Genomic DNA, 20,407 nt, shown 5'->3' on the forward strand with positions numbered 1-20,407 from the left:
GAAATAATCAAACTGTACCGCACTCGGCAAATGTAAACAGAACTTGCTGTTTATATCCCCCGAACTCATGCAAGTAACCTACATTATTTGATATAGAATTCTGTATGTTAAATATGAAATTTACTCTTTTACATTATTTAGCTTTAAAGAGCTCTTTGTTTAGCTTAGCCTTTAGTAGTTTAGGGAAAGCTATATTCCCGGCGGTGGGTAACTATGCCCACCGGAGACCGGGCCAGTATTTAATTCCAAACCGTGATACCCTGAACCCTTCTATGTTATTTTGAACACTTACATTTATTTCCTCGGTAAAGCCTTTTAACCCAAACTAGTATAGAATAAAAAGTAGGGAAATAGGCGTATACTTAGCGTAGCAGAAATCATCTTAAGCTAACCTTTAACCTTTGCTGCTAGCTTAATTAACCTAGGCCGGTACGCCCTACTTGGCGTGGGTCTTTGCTAGTTGCCCTCCTTAACCCTTAAGCACTAACCTTGACTAAAACATTTTTGTCATATTTATTGTATTTAAAGGTAGAATTAAGTATTAGCTCTGCATTGGATAGCCTATTACTTGGGAAATTGACCTTTTCTGTAGTATTTTGGTTGCTTATCAAGAATTTACTGTTATTTTTTGTCGTTCGACTGTAATTAACCTGTAATTAACTGAAGAACTTAAAATATTTTTGCTGTTGTGTGTGCGGTGTTATAGGGGAGCTTTTGGTAAAAAGTGGAGTTTCCTTCACCCAGGGGGTCTGGGGGCAGAGCCCCTGGCTGAGTAACACGGCCTTCTAGGTTAGGTTAGGTAGGGTACATTAGTTTAGTATGGTTCCTTTTATAATAGATTCCCTAAGCTAATCCTTTCTTGAACATATGGCTCCCTAATGTCTCTCGTATTCATGGAACCATTCCGTATAGTCCGTGCGGAGCTAATACTTAGCAATACCCTAATTTGGGTAGAAATATGTATTTTGGTTGCTTATTAACAATTTACCATTATTTTGTGGTGGTTGACTGTAATTAACTTGTAATTAATGTCAGAAATTATGTGTTTTTGTATGCTGGCCGTTCTGGAGTGCTGTTGCGCATGTGCAGTGTTATAGAGGAGCTTTTGGTAAAAAGTGGAATTTCCTCCACCTGGGGGTCCTGGTACTAAGTAACATGGCCTGCTAGGTTAGGCTAGGTTTGGGTACGTTAGGGTAGGATAGTACCTTTTACAATAGGTTTCCTTAACCAGTCCCTTCTTGAACATACGGCTCCCTAATGACTTGTGCATGCCCTAATTTGTATCCTGTCTGCTCCCACCCCCCTTGGAACTCTTTAGCCTCAAGTCTTGAGATGACTCTTGAGTCCAAGGGGTAGTTTGCATTAGGACGGGACCAAGCCATAATGCTACCTCCAAACGGAAGCTTAGTCCATTTTTCCAATATTTAATATTACTTGGGTTGGTCCAGGAGGGTCAAACAACCCCCCCCCCCCCCCCCCGCCTTGCCAGGTAAGAGGTGCCTTAAGTGAGGTTGGGAAGGCAAGATCTGGTTAGGTCAGGACATGGCATTCTAGAAAAGATTAGGTTTGTTTTCATCTTCCGAACCTGTTCCTGTTGTTCTACACTCGTCCCTTCAACAGGACTCTTTAGGTCCAGTGCACCGGCATGCTCAGGATCTGGTAAAACTGAAGACTACTCCGTGCCTGTCTTGTTCGGTAACTATCAATTTACATGTGAAATGGGCACTGTGTTTAATACTATCCTTTGGGGATGAACATAAAAACGTAAACAGAATACTGTAAATATCATAAACACAAACAAAAGGCATAAACTTTAAAAAAAAAACAAGCAAAAGGTGGTAAGTATTATGGTTGCCAGCTGGCAGGAGCCAGGCCGCTGAAGTAGTCTTCAGTTTTACCAAGGATCTTTAATAAATTTTGGGTAATGAGATTTACTACCTACGTAGCTACTCAGGCGTATGTGAGGTAGCCTAATTGGAATTTGCTGAAACAGACATAATTTTTAAAACTAAATTGGTTAATTTTTTCTACTGCAAAGCTATTAGTGTGGCTGGTTCAGAGCACCTAGAGAATAACCAAATTTGGTTATTCGCTGACCAGAGTATTTACTGATTTTTGTTTATGTGTATGTCTTTTGTTTATCTTTCTGGTATTCACTATCGTTTGCTTACATTTTTACTTTCATCCCCAAGAGGCTGGCACTAAACACGGCGCCAATTTTGCACATAAACTAGTAGTTATGAAAACCAGAGGAGCACAGTAGTAGTGTTCAGTTTTACCTCAGGGACTGGATGTGTACTCAGAAAAGTTGAAAGAGAAACTACACCATTTCTTGGATAACTGGAGATGAATGCCACTGCATATAAGGCTAACATAGAGTACTGTACAATATTGGGTTTGTATGTGAAAAATTAATTTTAGCTTTAAAAAGTTAAACATTTATACAGTTCAGATCTGGAAGTGATAGCAGTTATGATGGCATGAGAATGCTTTTCCTTAGGTGGCCAAGTCATAATTCACCACAGTGCCATGTTCTCATTTTATTGCTTATGAAATAAAATGCCTTTTAATTTTAAAGACATTAAGTTAACTCAGTAGATTAAAGCTCTTTGATTATGAACTTCTTTGAAGGATCAAGTATATTATTTCTGAAAGGAAGTGAACATTATTATCCTTATCTTTATACTAATTGTATTCTATTAACTCTTGGTATGTTGTCGTTTTTAGGTGAACAAAGATGGCCGTCATTGGCATGTTATGCCAGAGGTTTGCAGCATGTACACTGAAATCCCCAGTGTGTGGAGTTGCAGGAATTGTGGCCTCCACAAACTTTCTACAGGATGTAAGTCATTGCTGCTTTATTAAATCTTTATGTACCGTATTTCATATATTAGCCTATTAAGAGGTATTTGGCACTTTTTTAAATGCCTTTTCATTTTAATTTAGATTTCTTAAAGGTTAAGGTAATGATTTAATACCACATGAAAGAAGAATTAGTAATTTAGTACCACATAAAGAAAGAAATTTCTGTCCAAATAATGAACTGCACAAACTTTATACAAATGTCTCATGGTAGTTGAGAGTTAAATGAGAAACAAGAATTACAGTTTGTTATAAGTTGGGTATTTAGTGTGTGGTTTAGGCTATCCACATTTTGTGCTACTTGTCAGAGAGTTTGTGGTTTTTGTAGAAGTAGAAAGCATGATTGCTTTACAACGTCCTTGAGAATAACATAGTTTGTCACTCAGCAGTAATGATGCTGTATTTATTTAGAATACTGTAAGGAGTAAAAAGGTCTTTGACAGCCTTCAATATGTATAAATTGTTAGTAAACTTCATGGACCACCCTTCGGTTTATCCCACAAGGAGATGAAAGTCAGAAGGCTTTTCCTTCAATCCAAAATTTTCTCTATTACTTATGCTTGCACAGGCTACTTGGTATGTCAGGTAGAACAAAACTTCCTTTTGATAATGATGACAGTGGTTCCATATTAAAAATAAATGTCATTGTTGGTGTTAGTTTCTTGACAATTACATTTAAGGGTCATAAATCAGCATGCCTTAATGCCAATGAGGCATGATTATATTGCGCTTTGGTGTACTGTACTTTTTGCCATATTAGAAACCGTTGTTTGTATTTGTACTTTAGCTTATGAAATCATTTGAAAACTTTCATTATTTGAGTTTGTTCTGACACTGGCTGTTGTTACACCTCCAGTAAATACCTAGATAGCTACAAGTTACTCCTACACTCCTTTTGCATTTAGATATACCAAGGTGGGGAAATAGATTACGTTGATAATTGTTTAGATCATGGATATTTCTAGCGTCAATACATGTCGGCATAAACATTTCAAAATTGCAAAAAGTCGCATTTTGTGTTGGTGTGAAATACTGAAATTATTTTCAGAAAATTTTGTACTTTTCTGATTATGTGCATTATATTCAGTATTTTCAAGAAAGACCTCTTTCTAGATCATAATTAGCTTTGTATCAGTTTTACTGCTCATGTATTTGTAATACCTGTAGATATTGTTCCCATGTTTTCTTTCCCAGGTGAGATTTTACAATGTGTATCAACTGAATCGTCCCAAACCTGGCACCAAGAAAAATTACCGGTTCCAGGTCCATTATCCTGAGGACGGAGAGTACACTGTGAAGCCTTTGCCGATGACGAAATTAGGAGGAAGAGATCCTGATACAGGTACAAAAATTTCATTTTTGTTGTTTTTTTATTTAGAAAGAGCTACTGAAGTGATTATAATACAGTGTTGAAATTAGGTTTCAATTTGCTAGCAGTCTAGTAATGTTAATCTTCATTCTGATGTTTTTCTCTGGGTTCCCAGTTTCATCAAAGTGCTGTACGCTGTAGGTACTTTTACTGTAACATAATCATTGATGAGCACAAACTACGTATAGTTTTACAAACATTATCAGTATTCAAATTGTACAAATATTTATATGAAATAAACTTCTACAGAAAAAGTGTCATAGTGTGAAAAAAGTTAGAAATAGAGTTGGAGAGTAACATAATAAAAGTCAATCAACAAATAAAAATGAAAGTAAATCAACACATATATTCATACATATTATGCAGCAGCTGAAAGAAAGAAGCAGTAGAGAATACGGATTTTTCTATGTGAAGTGATACTCACATCATAGTGATTCCATTGGGAAAAGTTAGAGCAATGTCATGTGACTGATTTTAGTCCAGTCAGCCTGTGGGGACCCACCAACGTCTGATCTTGCCCTTGGTCAATAGTCTAAGTTGAAATTTAATCCTGCGAATTATATACATTATATTAATAATGATGATGGTTAGTTTTTAGTTGGGTTGTGGATGATTATTATAAGACAATTGTATGCCTGCAGTTCACTTGGCCTTCAGAGTGGGTTTGCATCTTTGCAAAGGTCTCTGGCCATTGACAAACTGCACCCCAGGCAGCTTGCACCAGTTAGAGTGAGGATTGACACCATAATGGGTGTGATGGCCTTAAGCTGAAGTCAAGAATCTATTGAACATGTTGAAGTTTTTCATGGATTAGGAATTTTTAATACACCCGTTTGGCATATTTTTTAGGCCATCTGTAATTTACTTTGATGAGAAGCTGGAAGTTTTTTAGTCAATAGCCAGTTATGAGAGAGAGCAAAAAGAATATACTTTGGAAGTATAAACACACTCATGTTCTCTAAGTACTTAGAGAAATTTTCAACATGGTTTATGATGGATGTAGCATGTCAGTTATTTTTATCATTAAAGGGTATTGGAACAACCTAAAGGATCTGTTGGTTGGCAGTGAAAATCAAAACATGGAGAGCTGATCCTTACATAGTTTATTTGGCATTCATTTGTTAAGTGCTTTCTGATTTCAGTTCCTTTACAAAGTGATAAGTATTTTTAAATTCTGAACTCTTATGTAAAGCATTCCTTCTTATACTGTACTTCACATGAAGAAATACAAGCTCTAGTTGATTGTGAATAGTAAGGTCTAGTTTGAAAAATTTAACTTTTACATATGATAACCTTCCTGTTTCCACGTTAGGTCGTATCATCCACGGCGCCATAGGAGGTGGCCACAAGAGGAACTATCGATGGGTGCACAGGTTGAGGACGGGCCCAACTGATGGCACATTTTTAGACGAAAGAGTTTTGAGGATCTTATATGATCCAAATCGTAGTGGCAGAATAGCCCTTGTTGGATCGGGAGATAAACTAAGGTAAATTAAGACTTAGAGTCACCTGAGTGAATCGTACAGAATTGTTGTTGTATGTTTTGAGAGAGAATGGAGGATTTTAGGACGCATGTTCAGACAGGGTAATGTTGTCTTCACATCAGAGATAAGAGAAATAGTTCAAGCCTCAAAATACTGTACGATAGATAGTTAGAATTTTACATTGGTATTCTTAGCAATGATTATGCTTATCTTTCCCAACCCTGGATAAGTAGGGAGCATTAGAGTAAGTAAGGACATGTCTGTAAAAACATCTGCCAAAACAAATTTTTAAATGAGCCATTTAATAAGTGTTAGGAACACCTAGAATTGGCACAGTAACATGCATATTTTGTATGTAGATAACACTGTAATGTGCTCATATGATGGTGTAGGCAGTGTATTATATTTCCAAAAGTCAGTGGTATTAAGCAAAAATTAAATACAGTATATTTTAAAAAAGTTCTTTAAACCCTATGTGGAAATTTAATCTAGACCAGCTGATGTATGGTAAGTCAGTTCATATTTTTTAGTTCAGTTAACTTTCTGCAGCCCACACAGGAAAGAAATAAAATACATCTTACCTGAGAAAGTTTGTAAATTTAAAGCAAACAGTTCTAGGTAGTAACTGCAGAAAAAAATCAAAGAGTTATTGAGGTCATGTGTAAATTGTTGACAACTGATTTACCATAGAATGACATTCATAAGCTAATTTCATCTTGTGAGAACAGCTGTACATTGCTGGGAAGTAAAGGAGAAATTAAATCTTCTTAATACAGTTATAGTTTAGTGCAGGTGTGGTAAAAGATGTATTGTATACTATAACTTTGCAGTGGCATAGCTGCAAAGCTTCAAAGGGTGACTGTGCAAGAGATTGACAATAGACAAGGTCTGAAGGCAGTCTCCTCTCAGTTCCAGGGTGATGCATTATTCCATTGTTTTACACTTATCCAGCCCAATAGTTTGTAAATGTTAGTTTTTGGTAAAACATTATTATTTATAGTTTGGAGTAGTAACTGATTACCTAAAGGAAATTGTTTTTGTGGTGTGAAAGTGGAAAATCTATAAAGGTCTATTTCTCATATCTTTACATTTATTCTTTCCAGGTATAGAATGGCAACTGATGGTCTGAAAGTAGGAGACTTAATAAGAACTTCTTCATATATACCTCGAATTCCAGGCAAGATTTTTTCTAAGGCTTGTATGATTAGGAAATTTAAGTGAAGCTCTTATGATTATAGAATTATATGTATGTTATTTTTCCCTTAGTGTACATTTTACCGTGAAAAATGTAATTTTTGCCAACAGTGCGGCCAAAGGATGGAGATGCCTACCCCCTTGGAGCATTGCCCATAGCAACGAATGTCTGCTGTGTAGAGTTGATACCAGGAGAAGGTTCGAGGTATGTTAGTTAACCACTGCAAAAGTCTTATATATTTTGTTTGGGTAATTTTGAAAGATTTCTTGATAATATTGATGGTGGTAACACATCATTACTCTAAAGGAATGTCCCCCTCTTTTACTGCCTGTAGTAAATTTGTATTGACAGTAACTTCTTTATTGTATTATGGTAGCACCTCAAGTTAGCAGATGTTCTGGGGTCTGGCCTTCAGATAAGTAACAAAGCCCATTAGGTAACAAGGCTATATAATAGCCTGTGCTTGAATAATTTATAGATGTCTTACAGATAGCAGCATTTCCACTTAGTTCCTAACATTCACTAACTTGTACTTTACACTTAACATTCAATTCAAGAGATATACCAAAAAATGTATCACATCTAAGATGGTAGCATGGGAAAAAATAATCAATAATCTGGTAGCTGATAAGTACAGAAGTCTGCCAAGGTGTTAGGTCTGTTAATTTGAATTGTTACTCTGTACAGTTTTTTCCTTTTAGTAGACAGGAACTTTCAGAAAGAGCAATGAATGAAGAACTTGACGCACATCAGTTTCGGCTGGTGTTGTATTTTCATTTGCCCTCACATTTACTTTCTTTAACAGAGTTGTACATTCTGCTGGAACCACTGCAATAGTGAAAAGAAAGATGGATGATAAAATTGTCATTCAGCTGCCTTCCAAAAGGGAGATTGCCCTTGATGCCCGTTGTATGGCAACTGTTGGTGAGTAAGCTGATGAAAGTTTTCCTTTTGGTCGCGCTTGTGCTTCGAATCTGCATGTATTAAATTTTTTATGTTTATATGTAGGGAAGTATTTGAACTGGAGATAGCCTGGACTTTCAAGTTTATGGTTCCAGTGACTGATTGCAAGTTTCATGAGAAGTTCGATGGAGAGCTGGATACATTTTGTATTAGCTGTTGTATTTTGTAGCCGTCTTGCTGTCCAACTCCTCTTGTCACTGTCTCAGGTGCCCTCAGTGCTTGGGTTGACAGCCTAAATTTCATAAAATCGTAAAAAGTTTTGTCTTGTTTGGTGGAACACTACTAGCTATTGTTTTTGGTCTTTTTTTACATAATTTAAACAGCAGTTGTGAAACTTCTTCTAGCAAATAAACACAGTAAATGCTGTAATAGAATACCCTGGAAAATGTTAAAACTATGACAGAATTGGGTATTTCTATCTTCCATGTTAAAATATCGGTGTATGGGAAAGATATCTCTCTTTGTGAAGTTTTCCTTGTTAAATATCGGTATATGTGAAAGATATCTCTCTTCTGTGAAGTTTTCCCAGTTATATGGAAATATTCATGGTTTTACTTGAGTATTTTTCTTATATACAAGAAGGCATTACAGTTATAGTGTGTTATCTTTTTAGTGATCATATTTCTTTAACAGTTGTTTGTTTACAGATAGCTTGCAGGAGATATTGTTCATTATTATTCTCAATCATCATTATAATTATTTAGTTTATAAACCTGCTCATTAATTACGAGAGTTCTTCGAAACGTTCACGGTCATGTTTTCCATTTGTACCATTAAGGTACTGTGGCTTTTAATTCTCTTAATGATGAGTGCATGCAAATTTGTATCTTTAAACATTCTTACCAGATAAATATAAATGGGATTCAGTTGTCGCATCAGACTAATTAATAATGCCACTTTATACCTGCAGGGCGTATTTCCAATGTAGACCACGGAAAGCAACCTATTGGTTCGGCGCAGAGGAACCGCTGGCTGGGAAACAGACCCAGGTCTGGCCTGTGGCAGCGCAAAGATGGCCACCAGGGAAGAAAGCTCAAGGCACCGCTACCTGTACAAGTTTATGCTAAGCAGAAAGCGGAAGTACCTATTCTTACGTTAACCTTGACTGGTGAGAGGCATCCGAAGAGACTAATACCCTCTACTGACAGAGTCAGTTAAGGTGAATTTCTTAATCTTTTAGGTTGCTGCTGTTGTATGTAGTATAACGTTTTACGTAGTTTAGTGGGATGAGAATAAAATTTGTTCGCGAGTGCTTTAGTTATGTCATTTAAACTTTGTTTGTCGTCTTTTTTTCCACCATCTTGGTATAACATTCAAGTGCAAAGAAATAGTTTGGAAATTTGTAAGCCATGACTTTCTAAGTGCAGGTGTTCTAGTTTGTTCACCTGACACTATTTTCAGTGGGAGAATTACTTTTCTGAAATTGTTCTAGGCCACCTGCATTACATGAGCGCTGATGTAATTCACAAGAAGTTGTTAAAATTGCATTTGAATTCCAGACAAGTCACTCCAATGTAGAAGAATAAAAAAAGGAGGATCAGGTGTCTAGGTTGGCTGTAGCAACGTTTCTCTCTGACTACAACACTTGATAATCTGTGTCTGTCGACTGGAAATTCCCAGACTTTCGAAAGAATTTTAGATTAATGTCATTTCCAATTTTCATTTTCTTTCATTCTTTTGCCAGGGACTTTACTTTTCAAGAATGATGTTTTCTGTTCTGGGATCTGCTTGAACCTTTGAACCTTCTATTGATGAGTACACATTAGAGTGCCATTGATAGAACCAGAACTGTTTTTTTTTTTTGTCAATTTTCTATGGCTCCTTGTTGGCTGTGCTAAAAATGACTCTCATTTGCTCACTTTGCATCAGGTTTTCTCTTTTGTCTTCAGTTTTGGCTGGTGTTGCACCATTGTTTCATGTCATTTGCCCTCTGAGGAGGGGGAAGATGATATGCACTCGCTGTTTTCACCTTACACTGTCCGTGAGTCTGGCTCTCCTCAGCTACGGTAGAAAGCTTGTCATGGCAAGATGCAACATTGGACTTTTCTGTGTAAACTTACCAGAAGTAATGAGGAAGGGGGGAGTTTGGGATAGTCCTTGTGTCCTAGCAGTAAATGGGGAAGTAGTGGTTCATGAACACGCTCACAGAACCATGTCAACCATACCTATGAAATGTGCCCCCAAGGTGAGTAGATGTGCAAGAGCTGGGGCAGGTAGCCTACCTGACAGTTGTTGCATTAACACTATGGATGTAAAGTGGCTAAGAACAAGCTTACATCCTTTTGTTCACTTTTTGTTTAAAGCCACGTTGAACAGTTAAAGAAAAACCCCGTAGGTGGGTAGTGCCGTCAGTGCGCCACAGGTTGCACCGTAGGCATTACTGGAGGTTCTTTGCAGCATCCCTTTGGCCCCTAGCTGCAACCCCTAGAAATTTCATCAACTTAACACTCAGCAGGAGAGCAGCAGTATGTCCTCACTTGATGGGGGGTAGAAGAAGTGCTTCGTGACACCAGGCGAGTGTCAGGTTTCCCTATTTCTCCTCAGGAACAGCCATGATTCAACAGGTCTGCCAAATGTAGGAGGAACTGGTTTGGTGCTTATTGAGTCCAGATCTCCCTTTGTCAGTAGCTGGCAGTAACTTTAAACATCATGGAAATTTTTTACTTGCAGCTTTTCTTGTGCCCTCTTTTTCCAAGGGAGCCCAACAAGATTGATTTTCCTTATGTGATTGGAGTCATGTCTATGCACAAATAGACTACGTTAAGGTACTTTATTGATTTTTTGTGAAAATGAAATTTTGTTACTAGTGATCTTAACCCATAAAGTAAGAGACATGAAAGGTGCAAGTCTAAAACTTTTCATGCCCTTGCTTAAGAAAATAATACTTGTAGGAATTATCAAAACTTTTATTTCAAGATCAACATTAACAAAAAAGGATGTTAACATTTGTAAATGATTCTACGGTTACATCACCTACAAATGTATATTAACAGAACTTCACATTTAAAACCTTTACCACAAGAAAAATATAAATGTTGTCAAGAGCGCAAAATTCTCTAGAAAAGTGAAGTAGACAAATATATCTAAAGCTATTGTATAATGTCACTTCAAAATTCCAATGCTTCACTTGTCCACCATAAATACTATATGTGTTTATGCACAGAATATGGAAATACAGTATATATATGTTATGAATGCTTATAGAGATAGATCTTGCTCGATGGAAGGTATTAATCATCTAGGTGGGCATAAACTCTTCTTAGCTTTTCTTTCTTTTTAAAGTTCTTCTGTCGTGGTTGACCATCTTTCGGTCGGCCCAAGCTGTGAATGAGAAATAGAAAACAAAAGTGAGTGACTTTCAACAATTTATATAACATAACTGGAAGCTGCAGAAAATAGAATTGACAAAATAACCAAAATCTTATCATCCCTAGAAGTACAGTAATTTGACCAATACATTAATTCAGAACTTTAATCTTTACTGAGTTGGTTAGCTGTTATTTTTATTATTATTATTGGAAAAACAAATCTACAGTTATTTACATGTACTTATATTTACAAATAAATCTCTACAGAGGGCTTTCGGGCATCTGTTCGAAAAGATTCCCAAAAGCTCTCTGTAGAGATTTACTTGTAAATATACGTACGCATAAATAACTGTGGATCTGTTTCTCCATTTCAAGACTCATGATACTATGAGTAATTTTTAATTATTACTACTATTTAGCACATCAACAAGCCTACATGGGCCACTGACTTGAAATTCAAGCTTCCAAAGAATATGGTTTTCATTTGAAGAAATTACAGAAGACAATATGAAATACACAAAGAAGTGATCAGTTATTAAATAAATTGTAGTATAACATAGCCATAATTTTTAAACTCACTGGAACAAAACATGGATATTCTAGTAGTTTGCATTTTTAATATTTTCTGAGCATTCACCATTAATTTGAATGTTGGAAGACAAAAAAAAAAAACATTCTTCTCATCCTATAGTTATTAGTAACAGCAAATTAAAACCAACAAGATTTTATGAATCGGTCACTTTATAAATGCAAAACAGTACAAACTGCACAGCAAAACACAAAGCTACAACTTTTAAAACCTTTGAGTTCAGTATAAGTATTATTCTAACAGTGAGCCTCCATTTAGACCCAGACAGACTGGTTAAAAGGATTCACAGTACTGTCGAAGTCAGTAAATGAGATGTGAAACTGGAATCAAAACAAAGTCTGATGTTCATTGCTCTCTACAGTGCTCTGTAAAATTTACATTGTAAAACTTACTCTTACAGAATAACACTACATCAGGACTGTAAAAGCATACATGACTTTTTCCATCGTACCTTTTCAACACTGGCTTCCCTCCTTTATTCACTCCAATCACGTGAACGTGTGATACGTTCTTCTGGCCGAAAAATCTTTGGTCAAGGGCATCTGGTTTCACCTGATAGGGCTGCGTTCAGGTAAAAAAGTAGAAATATAAAAACATTAGACAATGGACATTCACTGCCACAAAACAAACCTCTCATCATAATACTTAATTATTTTAAAAAAATCTTGGCTCCTAAAGCATTGCTTTACCTCAAAAGCAAAGCCAGTTACGGAAAACTAAACTTCACTGTTCCATCTTACAAGAAAATCTTCATCATGTTCTTCAACACCCCTAGTGTCATTCTTAATAATAAACCTCTGGAATAGTTTTGAAACTTATGTTGCTGAGCAATGCATTAGGCAAACTTTTAAGTGACATGGAGCGATCAAGTTTACTTACCCTTACCCTTAATGAAAAAAATACACGAACTTTGATTCAAAATATACAATACTGTATTTAAAATAAATCAAACTTTTATGCTTAGAAAACTAGTGTAAGTAAAACAGAAAATTTTCATTAAAGATAGTACTATATGGCATCCCATTCAGCCTTGCCATCACATAACTATGCTGAGAAGGTTTTGCCTGAGACATCGTACTGCAGGAAGGAAGGAAGGAAGAAATATAGATTTTAGGCCAAAGGCCAAGCACTGGGACCTATGCTGAAAGGGAAATTGACAGCAAGAAGATTTGAATGGCATAACAGGTGGAAAACCTTGCATTTGCACTGTGAAACAATTGTTAGAGAGGGTGGAAAGCCAGATGGAAGAAAGAAAATATGAATGGAGGTACGGTTAAAGGAATGAAAGAGGTTGCAGCTAGGGGCCGAAGGAATGCTGCAGAGAACCTCAAGCAATGCCTACAGTGCGCCGTGTGAAGTGCACTGACAGCGCTACCCCCCTACAGAGATCATATTGTATATAGTAATGTTTTATGAAGTGAAAAAATATGCACTGAAAAGAGAAGCTTTTTGGTTACATTTGTATACAAACGAAAAACTTGACTCTCAGGAATTTTCATGATTTTGTTAGGAGACCCTTAAGAAGTCTTACCTGATAAAGCTTAAAAAATTACTTACCTGAACTGATCTCTGTTGTGGTGTTGGCTTGGCATTCGCTTTGACTTTCTGTAACTGGAAAAGTATAAAAAAGTTAACAGTTATGAATAAACCAAACAAAAAAAAGAAGATACATTATAACCGATAATGCACACATGAAGCAAGATGTCATACTGGAAACATAACCAGTGAATGCCTATGAGTTACAAAATCAAGTATGAGGCATAGTTTTTATTCATGCCAAAGGATGAAGACGATATCATTAACATTTTTGTTAAATGCAGTTAAATTACCCTTTTACAAATTAACTATTAGAAGGGGCATTTCTGTCCTTGGTGGGAGACCTGCTTTGTTAATCATTCTCCATCAACATTATCATAATATACTCTTGCATGGTATGTGGGCTTACAGTCAAATAACTTTTCTATTTTAATGTAACATATAACATTTGTTAAGGAATATATTTGGACTTGTGTCAAGTAATCCACAAGAATTTAAATTTTTCTACCAAAATCTTTCATCTGTTAAAATATTAACATATGCAATGTTACACATTAGCCCACTCAGTATTCACCCACAGAAACCTGCTTAGTTCTTATTTGTGACCCAATATTCATGATATCTGAGATGCTTGTAACTTATCTTTTTAGGTCACACAAGTGTTCATATTCGACAAGAACTATCAGGAAGCAAATTAAATTAATTTTATATGATATCGGTGTAAGATGCTTTGCATCTCAGCCACGCATCATATATCAAATGTAACCTGAGGTACAGTTATCTCCGCTCCTTCTAGATAACCAAAAAGAAAAATAAGCCTGGATCACAACAAAACATTCCAACACAACTGATAAAACTTCTAACCTCAAGAATGTCTTTTCATGTGTATCCTCACCTATATGCACATTACAGCAGATTATTCTAGACTCTGAATTTTGAACAGCAAAAATAAATAGCAACCATAAAAGAAAAAAACATGAGGTAACCAAGTCACTTTTGCAGACATAATAAAGAAATTACAGTAGTTAAACCACTTTATACAACTGATTAAACCCTGAAAATTTCAAATGGTTACAAATGATAAAATTCATTCAACCGTAATACTGTGCTTGATTTAAGCGACCCAGAGATTCAACAAACATTTTAGTTGCCAAAATCTAAAAATATGAAATAATGAAATAAAAAGAAAAGTGTCATATAAGACGTAACAGTTCACAGAAGCTCCGATAAAAGATGGCACATAAAATTTAGTTTTAAGTATTCTACACAATTAGTAATTAATACTTTGGTTAAATATTAGTGTAAAAACATATCATACCTTCTTCAGGGTATGGATATGAAACTCTGACTGTAGAATGCCGGGTGGCGCATGGCAATAGAGTAACTTGCCATTGACGTAGTCTTTCAAGACGTATCGCGCAGCCCTCGGATTATCTGGCAAACCTCTCGGTGTCATGAAACCCCTCATAACTGTCAGTAGAGACGAGAAGTACTTTTGTTAGGATATAACTAATTACAATGTCACAGTGGAAAATGATTTATATGGCAGCAAAGGTACGTCCCATCCAAAGGTAAGGTGTAGTTGTGAATGTGTTAAGTGGGCAGGAGAGGTCTCCAAATGCATCCTGGTGGAAGCTAAAGTGGTCCTGCCCTTGTGATGTCCTAGTTTACCTGACTACTCAAGCTGGTGGTTCCACTTAAAGGGAGCCTGGATAGCCCACTACAACTACCAAGTTCAATAGATTTTCCCTGGGCGTGTGAGCCAAAGGTTTCAGTGAGATGGCTGTTGGCTTGGAAGAGGGGAAATTGTTATTATTATTATTATTATTATTATTATTTAAACAGACCACTGAGATAAAAGAGAAGTGACTTAAGCAACCACCTGACCCTGCTGATGCAACTAATTTGCTTGGGCACCATGAGAATTAAAACTTAATACGAGCCATTGACATAATTCAGACTTCATTTTTACCCAGAGCATGACCATACTGTTTTAAGATTGCTCAAACTTCAAAATAAATTTTAAAAATCTAAAAAGAATTAAGAAAGCTCCTTTCTGTGTGCAGCACTCATCACTGACATTCAGAAGTTACTATTTCCCCGCAAGTTTAAATGGCTAATGGTCCAATTACACTGAAAAGAAATAAATCAGCAAGTGCTGAAACCAATCCCTCCGTCACTTACATCCATAACAGTTTAAGAGTTCCTCTGAAGTTGGTGGTCTGTGGGGATCCTCCCCCTCTAGTGGGGCAGGGAGATTAATTCCATACATGTTTTCAAACACACTTCGAGGAATGTGGTTGGCAATGAGATTGATTGGGGGCACTTCGTCTCTCATCTGTAAGGATGGAAAACAAAAATTTAGTCACTAATAATCTTGTTTCCTAGAAACAAACTTCTAATTATTCTCAGGACTGAATGCCAAGCTTAGGCAGCTTTAAAAGGCATTATTTGTGAAGTTCTTAATCTTGGCTGGCTGGTTCGAGTCCACACCAGTCTTATTTTTTACTTCTAAGCCTTATCTTCAATCATGGGCCATCATTACGAAACAGCCCCCACTAGCATAAGGCCAGCTTCATATGAAACAACCAACTACCCAACTGAAGGTCCTCCAGCCATTTAGACAGAATAATCACTATTACTTCTGTCTGTTAACTACTCATACAGACCCTTGAAAATGATACTGCATTTTTACATTTAAGCTTAACACCTTTGGTATTCCTGAGATCTTCATTTTATTACTTTTTCTGATCTTATGAATTTCACACTATCAAAATTTCAAGACATTAAAATGTATCACAATACTGACTCAATATTCTAATTGCAACCAATTACACTATATTTAGTTTGACAAAACAAAATGATGCAAGATAATTTCAAACTAACCTGATCGATCGGAAGGATACCAGATATTATCATTTCTGGCTTCGTGGCAACGAAGGCTGGGAAAACAAGACCAGGGCAGTCACACAGCAAGACTTCATTGCTCAAAAATAAAGTCTGGAAGTGAAGACAAGGTTTGGATTAGAAATTTCAAATTTATTTTTGTATATTTCAAATAAATATTGTATACTCCCTCTGGGCACAAGTGTTATGCACAGTACAAAAAGTAGCTCACCTGAAAATGTTTCGTCTTTCCTGGAGTCGCTGAAACGGAAACTTTCTTCTCCTGGAGTAAACAATTAATAGTGGAACTCTTGCCAACGTTAGGATAACCAACAAGACCAATCGTTACACATTTACCCAAAATATGTTCATTTTTGTGTATTGTTGCAAACACTTCTATCAGCTCGGATCTGCTTAATAGTCGACTTGATGTGACAAACTCTGACTGTTCTGAAGCTGATGGTTTATCTTCCTTTTGGCTTGCTTGTAAGTCTGAAGCTGGTTTCTCATTCGAGTCTCCCTTCTGTGCATGCATGGTCAAGTTTTCCAAATCTTTGGAACACTCTTCAACATCAGCGTCCTGGGAATCCCCTTCGTCATTTTCGTTCTCTGAGCAATCGTCATCCTTTTCCTGAAGTCTTCTCTCTTCTTCCTCCTGCAGACGTGCTTCCTCCTCTTCTCTTATTTCGTCAAGTTCTTCACCGTTAAGCGCTGAAAAGAACACGGCCTTGATGTTGTTCTCTCGAAAATACTGGGCCCAAATCTCCCTCTGAGATTCTGTCAGAAAGTCTGACTTGTTGACGAGTAACAGGTTATCTTTATTCGGGCTCACTTCCCTCACATACGCCTCCAAGTCTTCACAACGGAACAAGAGAGGATTTCGAGCATCAACAATCTGCACCACAACATCACTGAAAAGATGGCATGTTAAGAAATTCCTGGAATAATTTAGCAAGTAAGAGTATATACCATATACTATACTGTACTGTACACTTGAGCTCTCTTGGTTTTAATCAGATGACATATTGTGTGTAAATCTATAAGAAATCCCTTCATTTAACTCACCTTCTCTCAATAACCCTCCATAGCTGCCTCCAAAACTCTAAATTGCGTTCATATGGAGTCAAGGTTATCCCCTGGACTTCTTCCAATTCGACAAGGGTCCTCCTCCACTCAAGAAAAGAACTGCGCTCAAAGTCCATCAACTCCTCTACCGTTGTAGTTCTGTCCCATGGCGGTCTTTAAAAATGTTTTTAAGAAAAATGACTGTAACGGGAGATAATGAGAGCAATATAGCCACTAAGTTTACTAGATCTCAAATGATCAAAATCTTTTACTTATTCACTATAAAATTATGATGGCTTTTTGCTACGCTATTCTTTCAAAAGTGATTTACTTTGTGTATAAGTTTATTAAGTTGAATGGTAAGTGTGAAGCACAGGCTTGAAATTGTGGAATATTTGTTGGCTGTGGGATACCCTCAATTTTCAAGGCAAGCTATGTTGCAGGGTCTTTGATAACCATCAGATTTTTCTGCTTATCAGAAGGCTAGAAACCTGAAGCATCTAATAAGCTGAGAGGTTACTATGTCCTCAGTTATTAATTCAATTAAGCTTTTCTGATCAATGTTTGTCTTGGCATAAAATTCTGACATTTTTTAATTTCTTCTCAGAATGAGTAATTTCAACCAAGCTTGGTCCAAAGCATCGTTGGGTAAAATTATTAAAGTTTGTCCAAAAGTTAGGGCTAAATACAGCATTCACAGTATCTGTGTATTTAAGTAACAAATAAAACGAAAACAATGTTGTAGATCCTAATATTGACTTGATTACAAGCGAAAAACTGCATATAAAATACAAAACAAGGAAACCCACAAATTCAGACACCCCATCTTATTCACTAGCAAGTGGTTACATCACTACCAAACTACTGCAATTCTAAGACCTCAGTAAACGAACATACAACTCGACACTTACCTACGAGGAATACGGAGTAATGTCTTGTTCTTTTCCTGGGCTTCTTTGACAACTTTCTTCTCAGCTTCCGTAAGCAAACCTTGCGTCAGTGTAGGCCTTACAAAGTGTATATTTAGTTTTTCAGCCTGAAATGTCAGCACAACTCATTTTAGATGTTAAAGAATTGCAGATACTGTAGATGTATACTACATATCATATTGCATGCTTTTTATACAAGATTTTTATCCATATACAGTATACAACATTTGTAAATATACCCTTGAATTGCGTGCACTTGACTAACAATTACCTTTTAAACAAAATTTTACAAAGAGTAACTTTCTTCCAGTTTCTAAGAGAACTTGGAATTGGAAAATAAAATTCGGGCCAAAGGTCATGCACTAGGACCTATGAGGTCATTCAGTGCCGAAAATAATGTCGAAACAATCGTTAGGAGAGGGTGGAAAGTAAGACTGAAGAAAGAGAATATGAATGGAGGTATAGTAAAAAGGAATGAAAGGGGTTGTAGCTAGGGGCTACGTAATGCCTACAGTACGCTGTGTGAGGTACACTGACAGCACTATCTTCCTACAGGAGCTACGAGAACTCGGTAAACACATATGGAAGCCTTACCTGAAACTCCCTTCCTGCTAACTCGGCTGTATTTAGAAATTCCTCAACATGAGTTTGTTCCGTTATAGAATTGAAATCTATTCTGTTCCAGTCTTGTCCGTCGTTCAGTTCGGATGTGTGAAGCTGAAAGAAGACAGTTAGCTTAACATTTTGAAATATGAATATAGTAAAAGACTTTCAAAGATGCACAATATTTAAGTTTATAAATAACAAAATCATGGCTTCCTATAAGGCTACAGTTCTCCAATATTATTCATATTTTAGGGTTAAGGAAACGAAAATGCGTGGTTTGCCCCAACAGTCATGGGTATTACATTAGGCTACTTTACACGTTTACCACAATTACCAACATCACTAATGTTATTTTTCTTTTTATTTAGTCAATTACCACAATTTTTTTCTTTCACTCATTTTGCATAAATAGGATAGTTACCAAAATACTGGAATAAGCTGTAATAAAACCTTTTGCTTCTTGACATGTTGCCATATTTATTAATGAATACATCTGGGTGATATTTAAGACAAAAAATTAAAACTATCTATATTTTATTTATTCTTGTGTTAAGTTACGTTAGGGAGGTAGCCTAGGCTAGGTTAAGAAGTATCCCTGCGCTGTAATTAACTTCGTTAATTATGACATACAATTCACAGGGTTTTCAGCTTAAGACAATTCTTCCAATCTAACCCACCTAATTAATATTAGAATTATGTGATTTGTAATCAGTCATATATATATAAGGTAAAGGTTACTTTTAATCCTGCAACAGAGGACAAATCTGCTCTTAAATGGAAAACTGCAGTATCTGCAAAATTTTCGAAATTGAGAAATGCCACCTATTGGGCTCGTGAAACAGTGATACACAAGTTACTGCAGTTTCAGAATGATTCTTCAGTGCTTTCCACGAGTATTTGGGGGGGGTCCCATTTGCAGTATCTGCAATACCAGTAGTAAGGCAAGGGAGTAACTACCATTTTCTCTGTTTTGTATTTTTGCAGATACAGCATCTTCCATTTTAGGGCAGTATTACAGTTCGAGAGGCTGCGGGAGAACTGCAGAACCTCTGAAGTAGAGATTTTGAAATATGTAATCGAAAGGATATTTCTGCAGATATTGCAGTCTTCCATTTTGGGGCAGAAATATAGCAAACAGTTCTCATATTTTTTTTACTGCGACTTTGATGTATGACATTAATTTCAGTCGGAAATGTTAGTTAGACTATTTACATTCCCCAAGAATCAAATTTACGACAGAATTTTACTCATAAAACTTTACCACCCCATGAGGCACGATTAGACTACACTTGCAATTGCTTACCATAGAAGAGGCAGGTCTATTCCTTTTCCCAAATCTGTCTTTCATTATACTTCTCCCAAGGTCCGAGCCCTTGCTTCCCTTTTTGCCACCCATTTTGTCGTTGTTTGTAATTTAAGGTGACACCAGACTCAGATAACAGGCCAATATGTCAGCACAATATTACACCACCACAAGGCCAAGAAGTAGTAGTATACAAGTGTTCCATATGCAACGGCACCTCAGATAATAAATGTTTGTTGTGCGATTTACCCTCCTTTTCAGTAAGAAGAAGAATTTACCGTAGACAACTTTATCAATTAAAATTGTGCAAAT

The 20,407-nt window shown here is 36.5% G+C and overlaps 2 protein-coding genes across 4 annotated transcripts; one reads left to right on the top strand and one right to left on the bottom strand.

Moving 5' to 3' along the window:
• Positions 1-9,125, top strand: mRpL2 (mitochondrial ribosomal protein L2). Of its 3 annotated transcripts, none has more exons than XM_067092131.1 (8): positions 1-102; positions 2,728-2,842; positions 4,057-4,204; positions 5,544-5,718; positions 6,819-6,892; positions 7,021-7,114; positions 7,716-7,834; positions 8,784-9,125. In XM_067092131.1, exons 2-8 carry the CDS (start codon positions 2,738-2,740, stop codon positions 9,029-9,031), a joined length of 963 nt encoding a protein of 320 aa, XP_066948232.1. In that variant the 5' UTR covers positions 1-102; positions 2,728-2,737; the 3' UTR covers positions 9,032-9,125. The 3 variants fall into 3 exon arrangements, with proteins under 3 accessions (XP_066948232.1, XP_066948233.1, XP_066948234.1); XM_067092132.1 differs by having other exon boundaries at positions 2-69; XM_067092133.1 differs by having other exon boundaries at positions 40-73.
• Positions 9,126-10,765: 1,640 nt separating this feature from the next.
• Ns3 (nucleostemin 3) lies at positions 10,766-20,322 on the bottom strand. Its single transcript, XM_067092129.1, has 11 exons — positions 20,096-20,322; positions 18,781-18,903; positions 18,169-18,293; positions 17,258-17,431; positions 16,425-17,103; positions 16,193-16,306; positions 15,491-15,644; positions 14,625-14,776; positions 13,328-13,381; positions 12,222-12,331; positions 10,766-11,194 (listed from the first exon to the last, which is right to left on the bottom strand). The coding sequence occupies exons 1-11, from the start codon at positions 20,186-20,188 to the stop codon at positions 11,104-11,106; spliced, it is 1,869 nt and encodes a 622-aa protein (XP_066948230.1). The 5' UTR covers positions 20,189-20,322; the 3' UTR covers positions 10,766-11,103.
• Between the last annotated feature and the right edge of the window lie 85 nt (positions 20,323-20,407).

Source organism: Macrobrachium rosenbergii, chromosome 48, assembly GCF_040412425.1.
Source record: "Macrobrachium rosenbergii isolate ZJJX-2024 chromosome 48, ASM4041242v1, whole genome shotgun sequence".
In the NCBI taxonomy this organism is placed as follows: Eukaryota; Metazoa; Arthropoda; class Malacostraca; order Decapoda; family Palaemonidae; genus Macrobrachium; species Macrobrachium rosenbergii.